The following is a 27,979-nucleotide window of genomic DNA, read 5'->3' as shown; positions in this document are numbered from 1 at the left end:
CCAGTCAGGGAAGTTAGAAGAGGGGAAATTTGAAACTGAGCCAAGGAAAGGCTGTTCCACGCCATGTGCGATTAGCCTGTGGAACTCCTCACCACAGGAGTCACTGCGGCCAAGACTTGAGAACGATTCAAGGAGCGACTGTACATTCATACGGATGATGAGAACAGCCGAGTGATCAGAGTTAAAGGGCACAAATGTTTGGGAAGAGAGAGAACCTCCTGCTGTGGGCTTCAGCCCACCTGAGTATTGGAGACCAGGAAGTGAGGGCAGACTATCCCCCGGCTGCCACTGCAGGGCTCTTCCACCGTCCTCGGCAGCATCTGGCTTTGGCCCCTGGGAGCCGGGATACCAGGCTAGACGGGCCTCAGCTCTGATCCCGTCTGTACTGTGCAAGTACCAGCATTACTTATGTCTCAGCCTGGCCGGCGCCTCCGTTTCGCCTCTTCCGAGGCTGAGCTGCTCCCGGGGCAGACTGAACCCTGGGAGAACCGACCGGCTGCGTCCTGCCCAGTTCTGCCTCCTCTGCCCCTCGACCCTGCGACCGCTCGCGGGTTCTCCTGAACGCACCAAGGCGGCGCCGCGTTTCCAGAGCCCTGCTTTACTCCGGGAACAACGTAGGATCGGGTTCCGCCCCCGAAGGCTTCCAAGAGTCCACGCGGGATGGGAACGGAGCTTCCGGCATCCTTATCCCGCCCGTCCGGGTTCGATCGGGATGTTTATAGCGGGTAGCGCCGCAGCCGGGGCACCATGGTGCCAGGTGCTGTACACACATCCAGCCACAGCCGCTGCTCCAACGCGCTTTCCCCCTGCTCCAACGCTCTGTCTGCTGAAGACGGCGCCATGCGCTGGGTTCTTGGTGGGGTGGCCAGAGCTCTCCCCTCCCTCAGGCACACGGGTGTCCCGAGGCTTCCAAACTCGCTCCGAGTTGCAGGGAGCTGAGACTGGGTGTCTCCAGGGGCTTCAGTACACGGGGAAATTGACGGTAACAGCTCCTGTGGAATAGCTCCCCATCCGGACACTCTGGTCTGGAATAATCAGTGCACTTCCAAAGAGAACAGCGATCGCGATCGATTCCCCCCGGGGGCAAGCCCTAGGGATTCTCCCCACGGCTCCCGATACCAGCTATCCCCAGACAATCCCCGGGACGCTGGCTGAGATAACTGCGGCGCTGACTTCTTCTTGTGCCTCGACCCGCCCCAGGACACTGGCTGGGGTTATCCCCTGCGGGCTGGGGCTGGGCGCAGGAACGGCTGGGCGAGGTCTCTGCCAGGGGAAGCGTTTGAACGAATGGGCTCCTGAGTTCTCCCAGTTCTACGGGCCCGGGGCTCTGTGCCCCCCAAACGGGGGTGTAAAGGGCAGTTCCCATGGGAATGGCCGGCTGGGACTTGGTACAAGCTCTAACTACCGGCTGAATGTCGCAAACGAGGGCTTGGAACCCCCTGCCCCCTTCTCCCGTCAGGATGCCCTGGCTGCCTAAGGGGGCATAATGGGCCCCTAGGAAACACCCTCCCATCCAGGGGGCTCCCTGTCAGTGTGGAGCTGGAAAAGGCTCTGCTCCCAGCCGTGAGGGAGGGGGCAGATTGGGGGTGTGGCTCCCCAGGGCCCATAGGGGCAGAGAGCACTGGGCTGTGTGTGTACCATACACGAGGGCCCTTCCCAGGCTCAGGGGGCTCCAGGAGCCTGGATTCTCTGTGCTGGGGACAGCGAGGGTCCCCACCGGTCTCCCCGGCGCCTCCCTGCAAACCTAGGGGTTTATTCCCAATCCAAAGACCGAGGCAGGGGAGATCCTGGCCCCCAGGAGTTGAGGGTCACGGCTGATCACAGCCCCGGTGAGTGGATCGGGTGCCTTTGCAGCAGCCAGCAGCAGCGTCTGGTGCAGCACCAGGCCTGGAATGAGCGCAGGGGTGTGTGTGGGAGGGTGCAGGGGGACTGAGCAGGGTGCTGTGGGGGCCAGGGGAGAGCTCACCCTGGCAGGTGTTCTCCCTCGCGTGTGTGAAGTTGGCTTTCCCAGAGCTGGGCTCGTAGCCATCGGTGCAGCTGCAGGAGTAATTCCCAGGCACGTTGGTGCAGTTTGCGTGGGGTCCGCAGTCTGCTGGGCTCGGGCCCCGACACTCGTCAATATCTGCAGCACAAGAGGGGACGCTCTGTACGGTCCTGGCAGGGAGACGTTCCCCGTATCACCCCCCCCAACCCTCCACACCGAGCTGGGTGACGGGACCCAGGCGACCGGGCCCCTGGGAGCTTAACAATCACAGGCCTGATTCCCAGCTACGCTCCGGCGGCACTGGGCTGCTCTGGCAGCGGAATGGCCACTCGAGAAGCCCCCACCCTGCAAAAGGGGCCACCCCAGCTGGTGTGGAGCTGCTGTCGGGGTCCTGCACCCACCTTGCTCCTAGCCCCTGATGTAGGGGCCGAGGCCGGGGTGCCCAGCACTGCAGCTATTGCCTGCCCCCCAGGACCCATGGGGGAGGATCGGGGGCGTGGCTAGGGCACATTGTGCTGTGGCGATTCCCTGCCCCCCCAGAACCCATGGGGGTGGATCGGGGGCGTGGCTGGGGCACACTGGGCTGTGGCGATTCCCTGCCCCCCCAGAACCCATGGGGGTGGATCGGGGGCATGGCTGGGGCACACTGGGCTGTGGCTATTCCCTGCCCCCCAGGACCCATGGGGGAGGATCGGGGGCGTGGCTGGGGCACACTGGGCTGTGGCTATTCCCTGCCCCCCAGGACCCATGGGGGAGGATCGGGGGCGTGGCTGGGGCACATTGTGCTGTGGCGATTCTCTGCCCCGCAGGACCCATGCGGGAGGATCGGGCGCGTGGGGCACACTGGGCTGTGGCTATTCTCTCCTCACCAGGGCCCATAGGAGGCAGAGCGCACTTCACGAGGCCCCTTCCCTGCTCAGGGGGACACGAGCAGCCCAGATGCTGCATGCTGGGGCCAGCGAGGGTCCCCTCCCCTCTCCCCAGCACATCACCGCAGCACAAGGAGTTTGCTCTGTGGCTCTGTTTATTCCCCATCCAAGCACCGGGCACAGGGGTGAGCCCAGCCCCATGCTCTGCAGGAGCAGGCGAGGGTCACGTGTCATCACAGCCTCGTGGACGGCCTCGGGCCACTGCCAAAGCCGGCATCAGCCCCGATGCGGCACCAGGCCTGGAATGAGCATTTGTGTGTGCGGGGGGGGGGGGGGGGGGGGTGTCTCAGCAGCTGGGGGCCAGGGGAGAGCTCACCTTGGCAGGTGTTCTCACTCGCGTGCGTGAAGTTGGCTTTCCCAGAGCTGGGCTCGTAGCCATCGGTGCAGCTGCAGGAGTAATTCCCAAGCACGTTGGTGCAGTTTGCGTGGGGTCCGCAGTCTGCCGGGCTCGGGCCCCGACACTCGTCAATATCTGCAGCACAAGAGGAGACGCTCTGTACGGTCCTGGCAGGGAGACGTTCCCCGTATCACCCCCCCCCCCCAACCCTCCACACCGAGCTGGGTGATGGGACCCAGGCGACCGGGCCCCTGGGAGCTTAACAATCACAGGCCTGATTCCCAGCTGCGCTCCGGCCGCACTGGGCTGCTCCGGCAGCGGAACGGCCCCTCGAGAATCTGGTGTATTGAAAACTGTGTTAGCATCACAAGCTCTCACTTTACATCTGCAAGGGGCTTTCCCGGAGCTTCTTGCATGCTCGGGGGCTCGGGTGACAAGCAGGTGATCTGGGGTTTCCAGCAGTGTGTCTGCCAAAGAGCCAGCCTAGAGCACAGCGGGGTTAGTTGTGCCTGTTTGCCTTCAGGAGCAGCCTGCTTTGTCTCTCTCTGTTTGGGGTCCGCGTGTGCTAGGGTTCTGGATTCTAAGAATAACCCTGTGTTAAGCTGCAGGCTGCCAGGGAGAGGATGTGATGCTGTGTTTCAAACTGTGTGTGTATGCCGTGAACATAACAGAGGGAAGGGGACCTTCAGACCCCAGAACAGCCACTGTTGTCTCTATGGGCCAAGCCCCAGTGGGGCCAAGATTTGGGGAGATTTAGGAGTCCATGTTTGAAGCTGAGTTGCTCAAGGGGTGGGAACACTGGGACTTGGCAGAAATCCCCCTCAGGTTCCAACCACAGAGGAACAGACAGGCATTGCCAGCCTCGGTCAACCCCAAGGCCCATCTACCCCAGTATCCCGTCTGCGACAGGTGCTATAGAGGAAGGTGCAAGAGTCCTGCAGCAGCAGCTGGGGGATAATCTGCCCCCGTGAAGGTCTCCTCCTGGTCTCTAATAGTCAGAGGTTGTCTTAAGCCCTGAAGTGGGAGCTTTTCCCTCCCTCCCAGAATTATTGTCCATTAACTAGCACAGCTCCAGGCATTGTCATTCCCCATAGAAATAGCCAGTCCCTCTTTAAAACTGTAGCTCACGAAAGCTGATGCCTCAAATAAATTGGTTAATCTCTAAGGTGCCACAAGTCCTCCTTTTCTTTTTGCAAAGACAGACTAACACGGCTGTTACTCTGAAATCTTTAAAACCCGACATTCACAGCCTCCATGCCCCGGTAGCAGTGAGTTCCAGAGGCTAATGCTGCCCCGGGTGGAGGAGGAGTATTTCCTTGTATCTGCTTTGAATTTCCCCCTTTTTCAATTCAATTTAATCCACAGGCCGCCCCCTTGCTCACTGGCCTTTCTAAAGCTCGTGATTTTCTAAGCTAATCTGATTTTCTTTTAATGCCTGGGATTGTCGTCACGAGCTCAGCCGTGCACTTAAGACCCACTGGAGCCGAATTAAGTGCGTAGCTGTGCAGGGATGGAGATAAACACGTGCTTTGCTGACTTGGGGGCTCAGGGAGCACAGACAGGGACCAGCACAAAGCGATTTAGCAGCTGGAATTTCCAGCGTCCCCCGGTTGGGACACCAGCATGTGGGTATCCCCTGCCCCGGGACTTGCATTGGTGCACGCACCAGCTTCACCAGTGCAAAGGGGTCTCCGAATCCACTGGACTGTGAGCCCAGAAAGACCTCTCGGTCTGTGTGTGACGATGTGACTCAGCAGGGAGGGGGGAGTGTTGACCTGGGAATGTGCCCTGGGGATGGGAGACCTGAGAGCCTGTCACCTGAGCCAGGAGGGGGAGGGGGAGGTGACACCTCTGCCCAGGAATGTGGAGGGAGGCTGCAGCAGGGAACCTGCTAGGTGGGTTTAGTTTTCAGTTTGGGGCTGGGGAGAGGAACACAGGGAACCCCAGGGCTGGGGTCTAAGCTCCCTGCTCCCCCAGAAGGACGTGATTGAGGGGTCCTGGTTGTACCCACAAGCTCTGTTGTGGACTGTGTTCCTATTGTCCAATAAACCTTCTGTTTTACTGGCTGGCTGAGAGTCTCAGTGGATCCCAGGAAGAGGGGTGCAGGGCCTGGACTCCCCCACACTCCATGACACTGTGCCCTGGGCAAACTCCCTGCCCTAGGGGAGCGACACGGAGCTGGCCAGCCCGTGTGTCCCTGAGTGCGGAGCTGGCCAGCCCGTGTGTCCCCGAGCCATGCCGCTGGAAGCCAGGGTGTCTCAGGGAAGCCTGGGGCTGGCTGGCAATGCCAGTCACAGCACATGCCCCCTCACAGCGCTGCCCTGGGGGAGCGACATGGAGCTGGAGTAGAGAGAGCCTGGAGCAGGGGCCTGGTACAAGGCCCGAACCAAAGTCAGCAAAAGTGGATGCTCGGAGCAAAAGTCCAGCCCTGTGGGACACTGAGCCAGAAAGGGTTAAGCAACTGACAGGCTAAATGACCCAAATTCTGCCTTTAAAGCCACACTAGAAAAGTAGCTGGGAGCTGTGTTTCTGGCTTCGGGGAAGCAGCCCAGTATCGGAGCACCTGTTTTGTTGCTGGCTTAGTGAATCAAAGTATTTGAAATAATCAGCAGTTTGGAGGATTGTCGGCTCCCCTCTGATTGAGCAATCTCAGTGTGCTCCCCCAAAGCACCAACAGTCACACCCTGTCACAAAGCCGAGGCCTGCCCGCAAGTTCACCATCCGGCGCACGAACTTGGCAGCAGTATTCCTGGCATTGCCAGAACACAGTGACTATGTAACCACTTTCCAGCACGAGATTCCCCTGCCTAGCGCATGGTAAGATGGCTTGATGGACGGGGAGCGTTTTGTCTGAAGCATCAGGAGTTAAGTACAAAGCCAGGTGGTGAATAAGGGATGTTTTGTCTGAAGCAGCAGGAGAAAGGCACAAGGGCGGGTAGCAAGCAGATTGTGAAACATGCAGGCTGGTAGGTCACTTGTTTATCCCAGATGGTTTGTCTGAGTCTAACTGTCGGGGCCCATTGTCAGAGGCAGACACGTGGCAGGTCCCTGGGGCATCTAGGGGTGCTAGCACCGGCCTTCTTTGGCGATAAACCCGGCCGAGCGCCTTCGCCACTGATCCGACTCTGTGGGCCGTCTGGGCACTTCAGTGGAGGTCTGCCGGGCCGGGGACCCGCCCAGAGCCGGGACAGCACACGGAGCCGACGACTGCCAGCCCCCTGTCCCCGCGCCAGACTGCAGGAACTCGGGGTGCCTCAGGGAAGCCCGGGGCTGGGCTGGCAATGCCAGTCACAGCACATGCCCCCTCACAGCACTGCCCACGCAGGGAACTTGGGGTCCCTCGAACTAGCAGCTGCACCCCCTAGAGGCCAGAGGAGAGCATGGCTGCCTGCCCCCAGCGGAAGCTCAAGCAATAGGGGGCTGGGGGTGAATTCGAGAACGCTTTAGCCCAATTCCCAGCGCTGTTCCCGGGGCCACTTCCCAGGCTCAGCGGGGCACTAGCCGCTCAGATGCTGCGTGCCGGGGCCAGGGGTCCCTTCCCCTCTCCCCAGCGCATCTCTGCAGCATGAGGAGTTTGCTCCGTGGGTCTGTTTCTAACCCCGAGGGTTTATTCCCTGTCCAAGTGCTGGGCACAGGGGAGAGCCCGGCCCCATGCTCTGCGGGAGCAGGTGAGGGCCACGTCTCTTCACAGCCTCGCTGACACCTCGGGCCACTGCCAAAGCCAGCAGCAGCCCCGGTGCAGCACCAGGCCTGGAACGAGCATTTGTGTGTGTGCGGGGGGGTCTCAGCAGGTGGGGGCCAGGGGAGAGCTCACCCTGGCAGGTGTTCTCACTCGCGCGTGTGAAGTTGGCTTTCCCAGAGCTGGGCTCGTAGCCATTGGCGCAGGTGCAGAAGTAAGATCCAGCCATGTTGTTGCAGACTGTGTTGCCTCCACAGTCTGGTGGGCTCGGCTCCAGACACTCGTTAATATCTGTAATGCAAGAGGGGGACGCTCTGTACAGTCCTGGCAGGGAGACGTTCCCCGTATCCCCCCTCCAGCCCCCCGCATTGAGCAGGGTGACGGGACCCAGGCTCCCGGGGCCCTGAGCGGTTAGTGATTAAGGCCCTGATTCTCAGTTACCCATTTCTGCAGCTGGAATGTCGGAAATAACCCCCCCGAGCCTCCAGTCCCAGGTACGGGGGGGTTCGGCCCCACAAACACCCAGATCCCCCATGTGAGGGGAGGGTGAGGAGACGTCCCCCTGGGGCTCCAGGCTCCCTGTGTGTTGTGGGGGGGATGAGAAGCGGCCTCTCCTCTGCCCCTTCCCTCCTTGGATCCCTGCGTGGCAGGGGTCAAGGGCAGGGGGGAAGTATAGCTAGGGCTGCCCTGTCCTGCTCCTCTGGACAGGGATCCATGGAGCCCTTGTGCCCCTGGACACCCAGGGGCTGATTAGGGCCGAGGCTGGGATTCAGACGGGTCAGTGTGATGGGCCCCCCACCCTGAGCCCAATTCACAGAACGCAAGATTGCTGCTGACTCTGGAGGCCCCCGGTTCGATCCCCAGGAGGGCGGCCCTCACCCGTGCTGCCACCCCCACACTTTCCCCGGCTGAGCACCCCCACAGGCCGTGGAGTTAGTTGCTCTTAATGCCCTGCTCTGCCCCAGCCCCGCAGGACAACGTGGGAGCCCAGTTACCATCACAGATCTCCGTTACGTCGGTGAAGAAGCGATTCTTTCCTGGCCCGTACCCATCCAGGCAGGTGCAGTGGGTGTTGTTCACACACTTGGCGTTTGATGGGCAGAGCACATGGTTGTTGCAGTCCTCAGTGGTATCTGCAGGGGCGGGAACAGCTGGGCAGGGTCAGCCAGTGCAGAGCAGCCCCCCTGCCCCCCCCCCACAGTGGGATCGACTCCTTTCACACGCCCCATTTGCTGATTTTCTTCCCTGGGCGCCTGGCAAACAGCTCCGACGCCATCCACCGCCTGGCAACAAGCTGCCCTCGGCTGCACAGGAGGCCTTGGCTCCCCGGGGGTGCCCCCGGCACAGACAGGCAGAGCCGCCGGAGCCGGGCGTCGGTTCAAGTGAAACGTTTTCAATCTCACCCGATTTGTCTCCTTTTTGTTGCTGTCGTCGTTACTCTGATTAGCGTCAATTTCAAACCCAAACCTCGCTTCGAACCGGAAAACGGGAATTTTTCATTTTGAAAATTATTTCATCTCCTCCCCCCCCACCCCACGCAATTTTTTCCCCCCGAGTAAAACCAAACATTCCTCCGAACCGAATCGGCCTTGGCTGCAGTGGGGATCTGCCCCTCACTCCAGCCCCCAGTGTAGAGCCCTGGGCCCCAGTGTCTATTCTCTGCTGGCCACGGGGCAGGGAAGGTGAGGGCTACACAGGGCCCCTTCTCCTCTCCCCTGCACGTACCCACCGTGCTCTATAATCCCACCCGAAGACGCCCACGCCAAGGGGCTGCTCCTGGCTCACCAGACCCCTGACTCTGCTCTCCTCCCACAAGGGAAGGGACCGGAGGGGCTGGAGGCCAGAGACCCCGGGCAGCCGGGAGCGCTCGGGAAGGTTAGCCAGGAGGAGTCGGCCTTACCTTGTACGCCATTATTCTGGGCCACGGTGCCCCACAGGCACAGGGCGATGCAGAGCCCTGGAAGGCAAAGAGACAGGGTAAGGCACCATGGGCAGATGATAACCACCGCTCAGCTGCACCCGCCCCCCCAGCCGCCCCAGTCCTGCCAATCCTGGGCCAAGGGCCAGTCAGTGCCCTGACGATGGTGGAGTTAAAAATGCAGACACCTGGTGCTCTGGGAAATCAGCCCCAGCTGGGATCCCTGTTAATATTTTTAACTGGTTCCAGTTGGGAACTGGACTTTGGGCCAGGGCAACTGGGTCTTTTATTGTGTGTATTAGCAACAAAGACCAGGAGCCCCCATTGTCAGGGCCGGATTTATACTTAGGGCACCCCTAGGTGTAGGGTCTCAGCGGTGTTCCCCGCCCCCCGGCTTGGAGCTCCAGGGGCCCCGCTGCCTGGAGGCGGCCAGGAGCGGCAGGGTACCCCTGCTGCCGGGAAGCTCTTAACTGCCACGGGTGGCGGGGGAACCCCACCACTTTAAACTTTTAGGTGCCCTGCCTCCTAGCACCCCCTTGCCCACTGCCCAGCGCCCCCCACCCCCTCTACCCAGAGCTGCCCCCTGAACTCCCCCAGAGACCCACTCTCCCAAGCCCTGCCCCCCGGCCCACACTCACTGCCCCCCCCGGGAGGTGACGCTGTCTGCCGGGCAGAGCGAGGAGCGCTCCAGCAGCAGGGCTGCGTGGGGCTGTCTCCCCCTCAGCCAGCCCTGCCCCCTGCTGGGACCTGGGAGTGGCAAAATTGGAATTTTTAGGCACCCCATAGAATGCCGGCGCCCCTAGGCCCGTGCCTCCTGTGCCTAATCTGAAATCTGGCCCTGCCCATTGTGCCAGGCGCTGTACAGAGCCGACCGAGATCAGGGCCACATCACACTCGGTGCTGCACAGACATACAGTGAGCCAGTCTGTGACCCAAAAGGCTCATGGCAATAGGCAAAGGAAGGAGCATTCTCTCCACTTTACAGATGGGGAAACTGAGGCACAGCGAGGGGTAATAACTTACCCAAGGTCACCCAGTGCGTCCATGCAATGGACAAACCCACTTGGAAAGGGGAAGCACTGAGGGGGATGGGGCGAAAAGACAACACAGGCTGCTTTTGATCGGCTTTTCACTCAGGTATCGCCCCAGATCCACCCCCTCCTGCCAGTGTTTATTTACAGCCTGTTGCCCTGAGTCATTACACACACGTGGGTGCGAAGAACCAGATGATAAAGGACCCGTGGGCCGAGTGCCCGAGGTGATGTGAAAAGGGGAAGCCCAGTGCGCGGTGGAACCCCATTGTGCTTTCCTAAGAAGGGAGCTAGGAAGGGGGCGCAGCTTTGAAATTCAGCTCCGGTCGATCTCCCCCGGGGAGACTCCATGGAGGACGAGGGAGCTGGGGAGCTGATGGCATCACATTCCCCTGGGAGCGAAGGCCGAGCCATTAATTCAGAGATTCTAAGGCCAGGAAGGGAGCAGGCTGATCCGGCCTCTCGCACTGCACGGGCCCGAGAACGACGCAGGGATTCCTGCATCCAGCCCGCAGCTGGGGATCGAGCTGGCGGAGAGCTTGAGCAAGGAGAGCCCATCTGTTCGACTCCACGTGAGGGAGAAGCTGCTGCGCCCCAGGGCAGTCGCTCCCGAGGGTGACTCCCCTCCCTGTTAAAACACGAGCCTTAGTCCTGCCCTGAGAGGGGATGTGTTGGCTATTTGGGCTCTTTATAACAGGGGCAGCAGCAGGGCCTGTTCCCAGGCAGCCCCAGCCCCACTGGGACACACCCCACCCCACCCAGGGTGAAGGGCTTTGGCCCCTTGGAGGCCTTTCTTTTGAGATGGTCCATTGGTGCGGGGACAGAGCTAGGAATAGAACCCAGGAGTCCTGATGCCTACCCCTGCTCTAATCCCTAGACCCTACTCCCCTCCCCTCCAAGTTGGAGAGAGAACCCAGGAGTCCTGGCTCCCAGCACCCATTCTAACCACTAGACCCCACTCCCCTCATCCCAGAGCTGGGCCGGAACCCAGGAGTCCTGGCTCCCAGTCCCCACTCTAACCTCTAAACCCCACTCCCCTCATCCCAGAGCTGGGCCGGAACCCAGGAGTCCTGATGCCCAGCTTGGAAGCAGGGCCAAACTCATTTCATACAACGCCTGTCAGCAATTTTTAGTCTCCACCATCGTGGGCTAGACTGGAGCACAGGGGACCTGATCCCCAAGGCCAGGCCAGCCCCCCCAACACCACCTTCCCCCGCCCCCATCGAACCTTTGTGTCCACAGAGTGGCACTGCACAGCCTCAGCCACTAGGGGGCCCCACAGCCCCACGCCAAGGCCACAGCCCCAGCCTCCATGCCTGGGCTGGGTCCGGTCCCTCAACTGTCCCCCAAGTCCCCACAGTGCCTTAGCAGGAGAGTCACCCACACGCCAGGCACACACACCGCACACGCTCGTGTTCCCATGCACGCACACTCCGGCATGCACGCAAACGTGGAGACGTGTGCTCACCTTTGTGGACAAGTACAGATGTACATACTGGTGAGCCCACACCCACGCACGGGCACAGAGGTACAGACACGTGCGTTCACACGTACTGGCAGCCTGCTGTAGCCCCCAGGACCCTCCCTGCTGCTCAAACACCAGCCAGGCCGGAACGGAGGGAGAATACTTCAAACCCTCCTGCCGGGGAAGAGCTGCCGTGACTCGGCCCAGAGAGGAGATTGTGGGGCCCTGCCCCCACTACCCCCCCCAGGGACGTGGCCAGAATCCCCTATGCAGCCCCCCACCAGCCCCAGTTCAATCCTCTTAGCAGGGAATCAGTCCTCCCTCCCCGAGTATCCCACAGCCAGCGCTCCCGTCCCGCTCCCCACAGCGCCCCCTGCTGGGCGAGGCTGGATCTGGAGAGGCTGGGAGCTCCCGCCCCGCTCCCCACAGCGCCCCCTGCTGGGCGAGGCTGGATCTGGAGAGGCTGGGAGCTCCCGCCCCGCTCCCCACAGCGCCCCCTGCTGGGTCAGCCCAGGACTGCAATAATAATAATACTCCAGCACTTTAACCAGGGCTTGCTGCTGCTGCCCCTGGACTCCCCTGTAGCCGGCAGGAGCCAGGGTATCGCGCCACCCCCAGGCTGTCCCCTCAGGTGGCAACGGCCGGGCGGTGACCACTCCCAGTGAGTGCCGTCCTCTCCCACCGTGCTGGGAAGCCGTGAATCATGGAACAACCTCGGCCAAGAGCTGACTCAGGCACTCAAGTGACCCGAACTCCCCCGCCCCCTGGATTCCCACCTGGCCCCCCTCGACCCCTGAATCCAACCTGTCCCCCCGTGACTCCGGATTCCCACCTGAACCCCCAAACTGGCCTCCCTCTTCTCTGGGTCCCACATGGCCCCCCAGACCTCCAGACTCCCACCTACCCCCTGGGTCCAACCTGTCTCCCCTGCTCTCTAGGTCCGAACTGCCCCCCCGCCATCAGCTCTCTGGATCCAACACATCTACCCTGGATCTAGCACCCCCCGCCGGACACGATGGGGACTCATCCCATCTGTGCTCCCAGGGTACGATCCAGCGCCCCCCTTCCAGATCTGCCACCACCACAGACACACCCTGGCTCCCCTGACATTTTAGGGCCCCACTGGGGGGGAAGGGGGGCGATGAGCCATGTTGCCCACCCCCGGGAATGTCTCAGGCTCATGTCTTAGCCGGAGGCGGGCGCACAGAATAACTGTCCCTTTGTCCCATCTGGCCCCTCCATGCTTTGGCCAGCAGCTGCCTCCCAATGGCCAAGAACATTTTCCCAGGGGGCAGAAGGGATGAAAAGGAACATTAAGGGGGGGCGGGGTGTCAGGAGGTCTTAAAGAGATAGTGTGCAGATGGCCAGGGCTCCTCGCTCTCCCCCCCACCCAAACAGCCCCGATCCTGCCCCTTGGCACCCACAGCAAAGACACCCCTGGCTGTTTGGGGGGGGCGGGGGAATCTGAGCGTGGAAAGTTTGGGAGAGGGCTGGGGGGCAGGATTGGGCCCTCACTGAGCAGAGGGGGGCAGGAAGGTGAACGAGAGAGGAGCGGGGTGAGGGGCAGAGACCCAGAGGCCAGGAGAGGTGCCCAGATCCGGCTGTGTCACCCCAGGGAGGGATCTGACCCACAGCCTGAGGTGCCTGGAGGGGATGGGGGGGCGGGGAGCAGCACCCAGACTAGACCTTTCACCCCCAAGGGACCCATGGCGCTTGGCACCATCAGCCTGGGGGGGGGGTGCAGGGTGGGGGGCAGAGTCTCCTCTCACTGCCCCCAGGAGTCACCCCATTGTAAACCAGGCCCAGTTACCACCACCTGTACAGAAGCTCTTCGTTCTCCTTTCCCATGTGGGGGTGTAAATCTGGAGTAACCCTGCTGGGAAACGGTGTAAGTGTGGGATGGATCAGGCCCTGTGCCCTCCCCCCAACCTGCACAGACTGTCAGCACTCGGGGACCCCCCCAATACAGCTCCATCGGAACCATCCCAGCCCCGAGGATGCCCCACCCCCGAGGTCAGTCTGGGGGGTGGAATCAGAGCCGCCCCCCACCTCCGGGGCGCTGGAGGAACAGAGGCTGGTGCTGAGAAATGATCCCGGGACAAACGGGTGATTCTCCCCCTGACGCAATGGAAAGGGCTGCCCGACTCCCACAGCCGCGGCCCCAGACAAAGTGCAGACAGTCCCCCTCTCTGCCCTCCTCCATGCCGAACAGACATGTGATCGCCCTGGGGCGCTGGATCAGAGCCACCGCAGAGCCCGGGCTCCTGGCGGGAGGCAGGGATCCGGGCTGGCGTCAGTCTGGGCACAAACTCTGGGACAGGAGCGCATCCCAAGGGGGGAGGGGCTGAGCTGATGGGGGTGGGGGGCTGCTCTGGGAATGGACTTTGGAAAAGTGACTCCCCCTGCCCCCACACGCACACACACGAGTGTCAGGCAGATTCACCGACTGGAGGGACGGGCCCACAACGCTCTCAGCGCTGGCATGAACGCACCCCAAGCCGGCAGAGCCAGCCTGGCTACCGGTGGACGAGACGAACTCTCATCCGGATCCAGCATCCTCAGACTGACTCGTTAGCCCCAGCTCAGTCGGCTGCACCTGTGCAGACCTGGGAAGGTCAATGGGGCTATTAGGGGCAGGGAGAGCTCCTTGGGGTCAGGGTGCAGGAGCAGGGCCATGCAGGGGGGCACGTAGACCCTTGTCACAATGCACCAGGCTTGCCCCGGGGTGACTGACCTCCCCCCCGATCTGTTCACTGAGTGCCTGTCACATCACTCCCAGTAGCCACCCCACTGCAGGACAACAGCCTACTCCTCTGCATGCCGGAGGCGCTCCCCCCTTAGCCCACCCCGCTGGGCTGCTCTGCTCTGTGCACGAGCTAGACTCTAAGAAACAACCAGAGGTTCTGGCCTCAGGAGAATGGTGCCTCCTGGGGCCACAAGGGGTTAAGATGACAGAGCCTTGCAGGGGTGGGATGGGGGCTAAGGCCCCCCCCCATTTCCTGGCCTGCAGCCCCCCAGAGGCAGCCTGCACAGCTGGTTTGATTTAGCCGCTCCACACAGTCTGGGCTTCGTTTCTCAGGCAGGCTCAGCTGTGGTTTGCTCTGGAATCTGCTGCCCCCAGGGTGTCCCCCTTCCCCTGACGCACACGGGCTCCTGGCAGTGGGTGCCGCTTCCCAGATGGGGCTGGAAATGCCAGCCAAGTCCCCCCCAGCGCTGGGGGCTGGTGGCCGGCGGCCACGGCTGATCAATCTCTCTCTAGGCTTTCTGCGGTTGCATGAAACCCAATCCCTGGTATGCGGGCAGGAGCCGGGACCGGCTGTTGCTGAAATTCCAACCCAGGAGCTGCTTGCTGGGACCAGCTCGGGGCCGTCTGCAACGGGGCCCATGGCTTTCTGACCCCCGGCCGAGCAGCCCCAGCCCCAGGGGCCGGCAGGCCCCTAGCAGCATCCCTGCGCTCGTGCAATCAGACAGGCAGGGCTGGGCTGGCCCCCTGTGCTGAGGCAGGACCAGTTCATCCTAGCCCATCCTTGTAGGGGTTTGTCCAACCTGTTCTTAACCCCCCTCAGGGCTGGGGTCTCCACAGCCGCCTCTCTTCCACCAACAGAAGTTTGTCCAATAAAAGAAATCACCCCCTGCCCCGTCTCTGAAATCCTGGGGCCGACAGGGCTACACCATCACGGCAATCGTACAGGCAAGAAGGCCCTTCCGTGAACGTCTCCGTCCTCTTTGTAACGGCCCTCAACGGATTTGAGGGCTGTTCTCAGCTCCCCCCTCAGTCGTCGTTTCTCAAGATTAAACATGCCCCGTGTTTTAACCTTTCCGCACACGTCTGGTTTTCTAAACCTCAGATCATGTTTGTGGCTCTCCTCTGGCCTCTCTCCAGCGTGTCCACATCTTCCCGGACGCGCGGTGCCCAGAACTGGACCCAGGACTCCAGCTGAGGCCTCCCCAGTGCAAAGCAGGGCAGGACCATCATCTCCCGCGTCTTACAGAGCAGTGGCTCTCAACCAGGGGTACCCATGCCCCCAGGGGTACGCACAGGTCTTCCCAAGGTACATGAACGGATCTAGATATTTGCCTAGTTTTACAACGGGCGACAGAAAAAGCACTAGTGAAGTCAGGACAAACTAAAATTTCATGCAGACAATGACTTGTTTATACTGCTCTATACACCATCCACTGACATGTAAGTACCATATTTATATTCCAATTGATTTAATTTTATGATATGGTGAAAATGAAGTCAGCCATTTGGCAGGAGGAGCGTGGCTGTGATGCTTTTCTGTCTGATTTTGCAAGCAATCAGTTTTTAAGTGACGTGAAACTTGGGGTACGCAAGACAAATCAGACTGCTGGAAGGGGCACAGAGGTCTGGAAAGGTTGAGAGCCTGGGCACAAACTCTGCTATCTGTTTTGCAAAAGGGGAAAGACACAGAGCAGCAGGGTGGTTTGGGGATTAAGGCGCCGGGTTGGGACTTTGGAGATCAGCACTGAGCTCTCTGGTTCTTCCGCAGTCAGGTGACTGCCACGCGCTGTGCCTCAGTTTCCCCATTTGTAAAACAGGGGCAAGGCTCTGATTTGTAAAGGTAGTGAGGTGTCTAACTCCCATTGATTTAACAACAAAAAAAATCTGTCGCAAGGGCCTTCCTTTGTCTCGCTCTTCGGGGCAAGGGCTGTCTGTGTCGCACCTGGCAAAGCAGGGCCCTGAGCACAGACAGGGTTGTGCAGCACCTGGCGCATGGGCCGCCCCATCTCAGTCGGGGATCTATAGCCACTACGATAATGCACCTAATGCAAGAGAGGATGTGACCTGACCCAGTCTCAGTAGAAAGGCCAAAGACGGACTGCACCTAGAGACCCAACACCCAGGCCTGAAGCAGAGTGGCGGGGTGGGGGCAGGGGGAGAAAGGAGGGGGGGCAGTAGTTTGCTATGTCAATGAAGCAAGGCTGTCACCCCAGCTGGGGGGCTGGCCCCACGGGCTCCCACGGAGTGAGACGGTGGGATCTGGGGGAAGTGCCCAGGCCGACTCTGTTGTGAAAACATCCGGGTGGTAACTAGGGATTTTATCCGTTCCCTTTTCACGAGGCCACTTATCTCCTGGTTACTTCCCCCCACTTCTCTGAAGGGCATGACTAAAAGCGGTGTCGAAAGCCTTGAGCCGTTAGGGGCTGCAGTGGGGCAGGTTGCTAACAAGGCTAGCTGAGGCCATCCCAGATACAAGTGCTGAGCACAGAGCCTGTCCCACTAGGGAGCCTGGCGCTGTGGCAGCTGTTGTGAGGGACCCTGGCGCTAGTGCCCAGGTGTGCGAGGACACCCAGGGGCTGGGGATTGGTGCGAGGGACCCTGGCGCTAGTGCCCAGACGTGCGAGGACACCCAGGGGCTGGGGATTGGTGCAAGGGACCCTGGCGCTAGTGCCCAGATGTGCGAGGACACCCAGGGGCTGGGGATTGGTGCAAGGGACCCTGGCGCTAGTGCCCAGACGTGCGAGGACACCCAGGGGCTGGGGATTGGTGCGAGGGACCCTGGCGCTAGTGCCCAGACGTGCGAGGACACCCAGAGGCCAGGCAAGGGATCAGACTGGTTCAGACTTTGCCCAGGGCTTCAGCCAGTGACTGGATGTGGGTCCAGCCACGACATGGTGCCGCTTTGCCCGTGGTTCAGCCAGATTCCCCCTCGCTCACAGCCCACCCCCCCCCCCCCGGACAGCCAGGGCCTTTCCAGAGCCGGCTGCAGGCCTGTAACCGTAATTACTTCCTCTCTTCACCCTGCACTTTGGCCCCGTGTCACACAGAGCTGGGGGAGGAGGGGGCCTGGGCTCTCTGGAGCCATCACCATTGTCTTTGTTAGCAATCACTTTACGAGCTGGGCTAGGTCAGGAAATTCATATACAGCTATACACTGCGGGGGGGGCCCGGAGGGGAGGGGGCCCTCAGCCCAACAGGGAACTGGGAAGAATGGCGCTAACATGGCAGAGTTGGCTAGAGTCCAGAACGGGAAGTCAGGACGCCAGGGTTCCATTCCCCGACTCTTGTCACTGGCCTGCTGGGTGACCTTGGGTAAGTCACGGCCCCGCTCTGTGCCTCAGTTTCCCTTTCTGCCCCATGTCCAATTAGACTGCGAGCTCTTTAGCACAAGCCTATTTCTAAAGTGACTCAGAGCCCACTGCATGTCTGCGCAGTGCCCGGCGCAACAGGGGATCCCGATTTCAGGCCAGGTCTGTGCAGGGCCCAGCCGAACGGAGTTGGGGGGCCCTATACTGGGCAGGGCCTCTATCCCAGGGGTTCTCACCTCAGAGTGTGGCCACCAACTCCTGCTGATGGCCCTTCTGACAAGCCCGTCTTTGTCCCCACCCCGGGGACAGTGGGTCGGGAACTCACCTGCGGAGTCCCGGCTGGGAGGGGGGAGCTGCCCAGGGGAGCGTCCCGGCGACCGGATGCAGCCGCTGCCCCCACTGAGGAGGGCCGCCTCCGGCGCCATGCACGCCAGCCCCACGTGTCTCCAAGGGCGCTGCCCCCGGGAACAGCTGTTCTGCTGGGCACTGCAGGGAGGGGCCGCTGCTTGCCCCCCCTCCTCCCTCCCCCCCGTCTCTGGTTTGGAGGTTGCTGTGGCCACAAAAAAATCCAGCCGCATTTGAGAAATGCTGGTTTAGCCTTTACACAGCAGAGGTTAGACAGACGGATGGATCAGAGCTGCGAGACAGACAGGGGAGCCAAGCAGGCAGCCTGGTTTCCCAGTGGGCAGAGCTGGGGATTTCCCCACCACCATGTCCTGGGTGCCCCTGCCAGACATTTCCATGTCTCCAGCCATTCTCCAGGGAGCCTTGCCAGGAGCATTCGACTCTCTCTTAGTCCCTTTTCAAGGGCACTCCACTCAAGGAGCAACAAAATCATGATCCCCATTTCACACGTGGGGAAACTGAGGCCAACATGAGCAGGCAGGTCACTCAGCGGGCGTGTCAGAGCTGGGGTTACAACCCAGGAGTCCAGACTCCCGGCCCCACCTTGTGCTAACCTGCTAGCCCCCCGCTCCCCTCCAGAGCTGGGGACAGAACCTAGGAGTCCTGACTCCCTGCCCCCTCTGCTCTAACCACTAGGTGTTAGGGTGTGGACAGGGGTTGAGATAGTGGGAGCTGTGTCTCCTCTTAACTCACTAGGGAAGACAAGCCCTTAGAGCTGGATTGTCCCATGAGATCCAAAGATGGGGGGGAGGAGGTGTCTGGGCTGCTGGGGAATTTGGCCCCGAAACCTTTTACAAATCTGCCTCTTGGTACCTTTGCCAGAACTTTGCATCCTGTCAGTTCCACGGCCCTCTCCCCGCCCTCCGGCCCCAGCCTGTTCCTTATTCTGAGGTCTTGTCAAAAACCCTGTCAGTCTCCTCGGTGTTTGTGTGGATCTGTCACTCAGCAACAGCGGAGAGGAAAAAACACACGAACAGGGTGACACATTGCGGTTCTAAAACCACTGCATTTGGCTGGGGGAGGGCGGAGGAGGGCGAGCTGAAAGGCAGCCTTTGAATTCGACTAGACTGCAGGTGTCCCCTGGAAAGGTTAAGATCTGCATGCGTGCAGCACCAGTCCAGAGCCCAGCCGGGGTCCGTCAGCCGTAGCGCAGCTGGGGTCAGTGGGCCAGGCTCCCAGCTGGCATCAATCAGCATCGCTCCATTGGAGCGGTGGGGTCACTTTACATCTGCTGGGGGCCTGACCCCATTGTCTCATTTTTAACCCTGGGAACATAGGGAGGAGCCATTCCAATTTAGGGGGCCAGACTCTGATCTCGGCTACACCAGAGGGAATCTAGAGTAACTAGTAACATCAGGGCATAATGGCTGGAGGCAGCATGGCCTTGCAGCTCGGCCACAAGACTAGGAGTCAGGACACCTAGGGTCTAGTCCCACCTCTGCCACTGGCTTGTTGGGTGACCTTGGGCAAGTCACTTTCCCCCTCTGTGCCTCAGTTTCTCTTCCAACACATTATCAATGTAGATTGCGAGCTCTTCAAGGCAGGGGCTCTCTCTCTTAGGTGTCTGTGCAGCGCCCACCACAATAGGGACCCCTATATCTTGGGCACAGTCTGTGCAGCACCGATGACAACAGGGGCCTCCAATCTTGGGTGAGGTCTCTGAGTTTCTGTAATCTAAGTAATAAGAGTGTGATATCCAAACCAGACACTGGTTAGTAGAACAGTGTGAAACCACTGACATAACTGGAGTGACTCTGGATTTATGTAGGCGGGCAATAAGAAGAGGATCGGGCTGGATTTCTGAGAGAACTGGGCTCCCACTGATAACAATGGGGACCTTCCCCCTCCCACGCTTTCCTTCCCACCGAGCAGAATGCCAGGCGCTGGACACGTGGGCAGAGCTAGATGCCGGCTGACCAAATCCACCCCGGTCTCCTATTAATACTCAGGCCCCTGAAATAAAGAAGGCAGCTGGAGGCAGAAAATAGCCCCGGCTGGGGGCAGAGGAGACAGAGCAGGGAGCGAGGGCTCCATTGTGGAATGGGGCCAAGCGGAGACACTGGGGGCGGATTGGAGTCGGAGCGGCAGCATTCTGGGAGCGCCGGCCTGAGCGATTCGCTTCCTGACCGGGCCCCGTGAGACACCAGGAGAAACGTTCACAGCAGGGTCAGTGCCTTGTGCCCAGCGGTTATTGAGACTGGGGCCTTGTGCCCCAGTGACCTCAGCCCTGGGACGGCCAGGAGGGCAGAGCCCCGGCCTCTGAGAGCAGGGCTAGAGCACACGGGACAGACCGGGCTCTGGGGTAGATCCTCAGCTGCTGGAATTGGGGTAAGTGCATTGAAGTTGATGGGAGCTACGGGATCCGGCCCCGCTGCCTCCCAAGGAGCGACGGCCAGTTTACACCAGCTGGGATCTGGCCTCATTGGAGTAACAGCTGTGTAAGGGAGAAACGTCTTTCATCTACTCACTCAGCCAGATCCTGGCCCTGGTGTAACCTCCTCCCGCAGAGCAGCCATTTACCCCAGACTGATTGGGTAGCACTTTCACCCCCAGTCCCCTCCCCACGCTGGGGATAGAACCCAGGCGTCAGCTCCCAGCCCCCACTCCTCCAACCGCCTGCCCACCTGTGCAGCGAGGTGCTGTTTGCCCGGGACGCGGGAGCTCTGGAGCAGCCCCACCACTCTCCGGAGGGTCAGGGTGGGAAGCCCTGAGCTGGGCGGGTGACGCAGAGTGAAAGCCTCGTGTCATCCTACCCAGGGAACACCCCGTCCCCGCAGGCAATCCCCTGCCCCTCCCTCCTGGGATTGCTGGCCCCTGGGAGGCAACAGCTTCCCCACGGGTCCCACATTCCCAGCCGGACACCAAGCAGTGTCTCCCCCAGCCCGGCGTTCCCAGCCGAGCAGATGCTGAGTGCCCCCTCCATGCACCCGGCCTAGGTGGGGGCGGAAGCAGCTGATGCAGCGCCCCCTCCCTCCCCGCCCCCACGGCTTCCCCTGGAAAGTCCCCGCTCCTCTAAAGAGGCAGGAAATGCACTGCTCTTTCCCCCTATCTCTGCACCCCTCAGGAGCCCAGAACAGCTGCTGCTTCAAACCCCGGCCCGGCCTTGGGAGTCCCGCGCTAACCACTACACCACACTGCCCTCCCACAGCTGGGGCTAGATCCAGGAGTCCTGGCTCCCAGCCCCCCTGCTGTAACCACCAGACCACACTGCCCTCCCAGAGCTGGGGCTAGAACCCAGGAGTCCCTAGCTGGTGTAAACCGGCCTAGCCCTATTGAGCTCAGTGGAAGGAGGCTGGTTCACACCAGCCAGGCTTCTGGCCCCCCTGTGCTTTCCTCTGCCCTGGGTAGTTTCCGGGAATCGCTATCACGTCAGCATCTCGCTGCTACTGAGTAACCGTGCGGAGATCCGGAGAAGTGCCCTGATACTGTGTCTGCATTTCTGTCCAGCCCTTGCATCTCACACCCGGGGCCTGGTTTCCACAGGTGGGCCCGATCCATCACTGATCTGCCCCTTGTGCCAGCAGTTCTGCCAGCCCCCAGCCAGGGAGGTGCCTACCCTGCTGCCAAGCTGACCTGGGAGAATTTAAAACACCCCCCTGCCCCTGCCTACGCTGGCTCATGCTCACTCCGCCCAGGTGCAAGCCCTGACACAAGACGAGGGGGTTTTTGGGGGGAGGAGGAGCGGTTACGAGACCTGTCATTTTCCCAGACCTGTCACCATTTCCCCACAACTCATCACCCGCCTTTCCGTTATGCTCTTGATTTCGAAATCAGCCGGCAAAACAGTGCCCGCCTCCCCCCGGCCAGGTTAACTCATCCGCCAACTCCCCCCACCCCCAAGATATGAGGCACCCCTCCCCCAACCCACAGCCTCCCCCCCAATCCCTGGAGATGCAACCAATCCCCACCCCGACCCCCAGCCAGCCACTTCTCCCAAAGCTCCGGGTCCTGATACAGGAGAGAAAGGGCATCACCGCGCTGCCGACACTTGCAATTTTACCACCGGCCTTGTGACAGTCGTTGCTTTCCTGAAAGCCCCAACTCCTGGACTCCCGGGATTGTGAGGATCTGGGCTCTCTTTGAAAGCAAGTTTCTAACCCTTCGGATGACAGAGTGGAGCTCAGAAATGGGACACCCTCCAGAGGGCTACGAGACCGCAAGGAACCCAAAGTTGCAATCTCACTATCTTTTTCAAGTCACTCCTGATTTTCGAGGGCTTGTCTCAATTTTCAAGGGCACCCACATGCCAGCAAGGCTGGAGTTAGTAGTAAGGGTATTATGATAGCGCTTAGCCTGGGACTGGGTCCCCATTGTACCAGAAAGCTGGCCCCTGCCAAAGAGGAGACAGGCCAGCCCTAAAGCACTACATGGGCATTCTCAGCCCGCATGGCTCCACCGGCTGAGACAGGGGCTGCCACCAGCCCCATTTTACAGGTGGGGAAACTGAGGCACTGAGCGACAACTCACCCACTGTCTCAGAGCAAATGGCAGCTGGGAATATGTCACGGAGTGTGGGGGAGTGCGGGGCCTGCACCCCTCTTCCTGGGATTCACCGTGACTCTCAGCCAGCCAGTAAAACAGAAGGTTTATTGGACAATCGGAACACAGTCCAAAGCAGAGCTTGTGGGTACAACCGGGACCCCTCAGTCAAGTCCTTCTGGGGGGCAGGGAGCTTAGACCCCAGCCCTGGGGTTCCCTGCGTTCCACCACCCAGCACCAAACTGAAACCAAACCCGCCCGCAGCTGGCTCTCTCCTGCAGCCTTTGTCCAGTTTCCCGGGCAGAGCTGTTACCTCCCCCCTCCCCGTCCTGGCTCAGCTTACAGGCTCTCAGGTCTCCCATCCCCAGTGAAACTCCCCTGCCACATTCCCAGGTCAACAGTCTCCCCACCCTGCTGCATCACAGAATAGAACCCAGGAGTCCTGGCTCCCAGCTCCCTTCTCTAACCACTAGACCCCACTCCCTTTCCAGAACCAGGAAGAGAACCCAGGAGTCCTGGCTCACAGCCCCACTGGCTCTTTGCTCCACATTATCTCCCCACACACTTTATGAAACCAGGAAATCAAATGCAAAAACAAAGTCATTGATCAAACAAATGGCTGGTACCAATCCTACCATCGCAGACACAAGCCACAGCTTGTATTTATTAGCCATTCTGCTGCGGCACCAAGGCCCCATTGTTGCCCCTCAGCATCGATTCGAGAGCCAATATGACTCAAACAGACAAGGCAACTGAAGAACCAGTCACCCCATTTTACTGCTGTGGAAACCGAGTCCTGGAGCGATTCAGTGCCAGAGCTGAGAATTGAACCTGGATTTTCCCCATGCCAGCGCAGCCCCTGAACCACTCAGGCACCTGTGCCACACAGCAGCTGCTAGCAAGGCTGTGCCACACAGATCTAAGGAGGCATCAAAGATAACAGCGGATACAGGAGCTCAAACTACTCCTGGATCCAACCCTGAGCCCAGCCCACCAGCAGGACAGTGCCTACCACCAACGGGAGCTTAGTGGGAACATGCAGCGCAGGATCCAGCCCCCAGCTGGGGACCCACGTGCCAAACCTGGGCACCTAAAATCTGGCACCTAAATCCACATCAAGGCTCCTAAAATAGCTGGCTGGTTATGCCCAGATTCTGCAGGATCTGGGAATGCTCGTTATTAAGTGAATTACGGCAGCGACTACCAGCCCTGAAAAAAACGGAGGCCCTATTGTGCCAAGGGCTGCACAGACCCACAGCGAGAGACAGCCCCTGCCCCAAAGGGCACCCAGTCTCAACTGACAAAAGGCAAGTGGGGAAACTGACAGAGCAGGGAAGCGACTTGCCAAATCAGTGGAAAGAACCAGGTGTTCTGACTCCCATGCCGACACTCTTTCGACTAGACGGCGCTGCCTGCCTACAGATCGCAGCCCCTTTGTAAGTCAGGCTTCTCGTTTCAGGAGCCTAAAATCTGGATTGAAAACTGGATCCCCCCAAAGCTCTGGAAAGGTGGGTGGGCACAGACCCTGGGCAGCACTGATGTCTTCCTCTCCCTTCCTCCTTCCCCAGAGGGCGGCTGGACTGGCAGGGCCAAGTAGGGCAAGGAATGCTTCATTTTATTTATCACTTGGCACAACATGGACAGAAATATTTCTGAAAACGATGCTGCTCTGCTCTCGTCACAGGCGGGGCACTCCCCCCTCCCCAGGACATAGGACGCACGGAGGGGCGGGGCACTGAACACCCAACAGGATCCCGCCCTTTGTATGGCCAGCCACTTAGACAAGAACTCTTGACCAACACCCCGCCCCACAGCTACGGGGATAGAACCCAGGAATCCGGGCCCCCAGCCTCCCCTGCTCTAGCCATTAGACTGCGCTCCCCTCCCACTGCGGGGATAGAAGCCAGGAATCCTAGGCTTGCTTTTTGCCTTGATGGCGTCTAAAGCCAGGCAAATGCTCCGATAAGTGAAAGGCATAAGAGCGGCCCAACTGGGTCAGAGCAAAGGTCCATCTAGCCCAGTGTCCTGTCTGCCGACAGTGGCCAGTGCCCGGTGCCCCAGAGGGAATGAACAGAACAGGGCATCATCACGTGCTCCATCCCCTGTCACTCATTACCAGCTTCTGGCAAACAACCGTGAGGGACACCATCCCTGCCCATCCTGGCTAATAGCCATTGATGGACCTGTCCTCCATGAATTTATCTAGTTCTTTTTTAAACCCTGTTATGGTCTTGGCCTTCACAACATCCTCTGGCATGGAGTTCCACAGATTAACTGTGTGTTGTGTGAAGAAATACTTCCTTTTGTTTGTTTTCAACCTGCTGCCTATTAATTTCATTGGGTGACCCCTAGTTCTTGCGTTATGAGAAGTGGTAAACAACACAGCCTTATCTACTTTCTCTACACCAGTCATGATTTTATAGACCTCAGTCATATCTTCCCTTAGCCGTCTCTTTTCCAAGCTGAAAAGTCCCAGTCTTATTAATCTCTCCTCATACGGAAGCCAAAGACTTCGAAGACCCCAAAGCAAAGGACCCCGACCCGTATTCCAACCCGCCCCCTCCCCATCCAGCCTCCTCTGAACCCCGGGACACCAGGCACCCAGCTCCTGATGCTGCAGCTCCCAGCTCCGAGGTGGATCCCACCCTCCAGCACCACCCACAGCCCAAAGGGGATGCGACTGCGGGTGCATCAGTGGCCAGCGGGGGTGGGGAAGGTGACCCTGGAACTTCCCCTGCCCCCAACGATCAGATCAAGTCTGGATGAAGCTTGGAGAGGGACCCAGGATGACCCGTGACCAGAAGAGCTGGGAAGGGAGGGGAGGCACTTGGGGCACCTTCACCTGGGATGCGCTGACAGTACACGCAAGGGGTAGACCTGGCTTTGTCTCCAGTGGGGGCAGGATCAGGCTCAGAGAGGGGCAGAGCCAGGACACATGCAGGCAACTGCATCCAGCCTTCTGCACGGTCATTAACTACACGGGACTCGGCCAAGGGTTCGGAGGGGCACCCCTACCCCCGCTCTGATACCTCATACCCGACGACTCCAGCCCTGGGGGAAGTGCAAAGCCTGATCACCCCAAAAGGGACCCGAAAGGGGTCCTCAAAGGGCTTTCAAACCTGGTCCCTGTGCCTCTCCACTCCTGGTGTAAAGCCAGCTGACACACCCCGGAAAATCAGTTTACAAACCCTGCTTCTGTAGCCTGAGGGAACAGGGTCTAGTAGTTAGAGCTGGGGGGGGGGCGCTGATTGTCAGGACACCTGGGTTCTATTCCCAGCAGTGACAGGGGAGTGGCGCTGGTGGGTTAGAGCAGGGCGGTTAGAAGCCAGGACTCCTGGGTTCACTTCCCAGCACCATCTTGCCAGGAGCCTGGATAAACCAGCTGGCCTCTCTGTCAAAGAAGGATCATCTCTCTCCGGAACACAAGCCAGAATGGGAGAGCCTGTGACAGCGCCCCCCAGTAACACGCTGCTCCCTAGGCTGTCAGAGACGAGCCCAGCCCAGCCGGACATACAGCACAATCCTCTATTGCCCTGGGCAGCCCAGCAGATCCCTGCCCCGCCTCCCGCCAGAGACAAGTCTCCTGCTCCCATTTACACCAGCACGGAATCCAGGAGTCACTCCACTTGAGTCACACAAGGGGAAAACTTGTGGGAGCAGAATCGGGCCCAGCTGCTCCAGCTTTCCAGCAGCGGGAGGGGAGAATCAGCCCCAGCCGGCACTGGCTAGGCCGGATCCTGCCCTCACTCGCTCACACTCACAACACTGTAAAGGCAGCGGCTGTAAATTAGCGTCACTCCCCGGGAGACCACGCAGCAAAATACACCAACTGGGGATCCGCCCCCGTGGATTTACACCACAGTAAGTGGCGTCAGAATCGGGCCCATCCCCCTCTGGCCCCTGGACTCGGAGCCCAGCCCGTGGAGATCCCAGCTCCACCGAGGGCCGGAGCCCGCTGGCAGCCACGGCGGAGCGACACCGGAGTCACTCCCCGGGGATTTACACCCGGGGAGCTCAGAAACGCGCCCGGGAAGCAGCAGACCGGCCCGAGCACCTGGTGGAGCCGGGGCCGGGATCGGGGGCTCACCGAGGGTCAGCAGGCGGCGAGCCGGGGCCATGCTGTGGGGCGAGGGAGTCCAGCGAGCGGCGCGCACCGAGTTGCAGCCAGAGGGCAGCGCCCCCAAGCGCAGGGCCGGCTATATGGGGGAGGGGGGCCCCGCCCAGGAAGGCTGGGGCGGGGGGGAGTTATTCTCTGCTGGGGTTGGCGATCCGGCGGGGTAGGGGGGAGCCTGGGTGGGAGGAGAGCGGGATCGGGGGAGGGCTGTGTGTGGGGAGGCCGGGGGGGGGTATCGGAAAAGGGGGCCAGCTGACAGGCAGGTGCCGGCAATATTTTAACCAGGGGCTCCCACTAAATGACAGACCCCGGTCTGGGCTGAGCCCCCATCCCAGGGGGTCTCGAGGGGGAGGGGCATGGATTCGGTTCCCGTTTACACAGCTGCCCCCGACCAGGCAGCCACATGGGCCAATGGGTGTCTGCCCAAGTCCCGAGGTGCAGACTGGGTGGCAGAGCAGCCCCCCCTTCCTGGGGTTAGCAATAGGGGAGACCAGAGGGAGAGGTGCCTGGGGAAGCCTGAAGAGGGGATGGCAGCAGAGGCTGGATGGGTGTGCCTGGGCCTGGGGCTGGGTAGATTGAGGGAGGGGGCAGGGGGTGTGGCTGGAGGGAGGTGGGGAAGGCAGGGTGGGCTGGGTGAGTGGATGGAGGGGTGTGTAGGCCATTGAGGGAGGCTGGCTGGGAGGGAGGGGTCCGGTGTATACAGGGATATCTGCGTTGCAGACCAATGAGCTGGACTCCGATCCAATCTGACACACACAGACACTGCTCTGAACTCCCCAGGCCCAGGGGACCCGTCTTTCGACCAGAGACAGCCCGACCCCCGGACGCATCCCCCTGAGATGGCCCCAGGAATGACCCAGTGTGACGAAGCGGGATTGTTCTCAATGTTTCCTCTGAATATTGTGGGGGTGCCTCAGTTTCCCCTATGCAGTTCTTAAGTATCTAGGGGGTGGGGTAAGGGTGTATGATCGTTGCAGAGCCCTAGAGGGCAGGGGTGTGCAGGGGTCTGGACACAGAGAATGGCCGACACCCTGTTTCCTGGCCACTGGTGGCCTGGGCCCTTCCCCCCTGCAAGGTGAGAGCTAAAGGGTTGGAGACAAAAAGATTAGGTGACCTCCTGGCCCGGGAAAGGGACAAAGCCCAGAGGGGGGTGGGGGCGCTGGAGAGAGTTAGTCAGTTTGGGGCTGGCTGGGGACATGGAGTGAAGTGCAGACGTGGTTGTCTGGCTCACTGCCCCCCAGAATGGACCCAGCTGAGGGGTCTGGTTCTCTGCACCTACAAGCTCTGTTTAGACCATGTTCCTGGCATCTAATAAACCTCTGTTTTACTGGCTGGCTGAGAGTCACGTCTGACTGCGGAGTTGGGGGGCAGGACCCTCTGGCCTCCCCAGGATCCCGCCTGGGTGGACTCGCTGTGGGAAGCGCACGGAGGGGAGAGAGGATGCTGAATGCTCCGAGGTCAGAGCCAGGAAGGTGGAAGCTGTGTGGGCTGTGTGTCCTGCAGACAGGCTGCTCACAGGAAGGAGACTTCCCCAGAGTCCTGACCGGCTTCGTAGGGAGCAGTTCCAGAGCAGCGCCCAGGGAC

General features: G+C 60.4%; 1 protein-coding gene across 6 annotated transcripts in view; it reads right to left on the bottom strand.

Moving 5' to 3' along the window:
- The window catches only part of ADGRE5 (adhesion G protein-coupled receptor E5), a 47,450-nt gene extending 20,957 nt beyond the window's left edge, over positions 1 to 26,493 (bottom strand). For 2 of the 6 annotated variants that reach the window (XM_073318205.2, XM_078849731.1), the window contains exons 1-6: positions 26,369 to 26,493; positions 8,830 to 8,886; positions 7,925 to 8,062; positions 7,065 to 7,220; positions 3,230 to 3,385; positions 1,967 to 2,122 (exon numbers count right to left, since the gene is read on the bottom strand). In XM_073318205.2, coding sequence (XP_073174306.2) covers positions 1,967 to 2,122; positions 3,230 to 3,385; positions 7,065 to 7,220; positions 7,925 to 8,062; positions 8,830 to 8,886; positions 26,369 to 26,399 — 694 coding nt within the window. In that variant the 5' untranslated portion in view covers positions 26,400 to 26,493. The remainder of the gene's footprint in view (positions 1 to 1,966; positions 2,123 to 3,229; positions 3,386 to 7,064; positions 7,221 to 7,924; positions 8,063 to 8,829; positions 8,887 to 26,368) is intronic. The other 4 variants (XM_073318204.2, XM_073318206.2, XM_073318207.2 and 1 more) reach the window with 4 other exon arrangements.
- Between the last annotated feature and the right edge of the window lie 1,486 nt (positions 26,494 to 27,979).

This window comes from Lepidochelys kempii, chromosome 20, assembly GCF_965140285.1.
Source record: "Lepidochelys kempii isolate rLepKem1 chromosome 20, rLepKem1.hap1, whole genome shotgun sequence".
NCBI lineage: Eukaryota > Metazoa > Chordata > Testudines > Cheloniidae > Lepidochelys > Lepidochelys kempii.
Note: the sequence above shows the minus strand (reverse complement) of the source record. Positions and strands in the feature narration are given on the sequence as shown.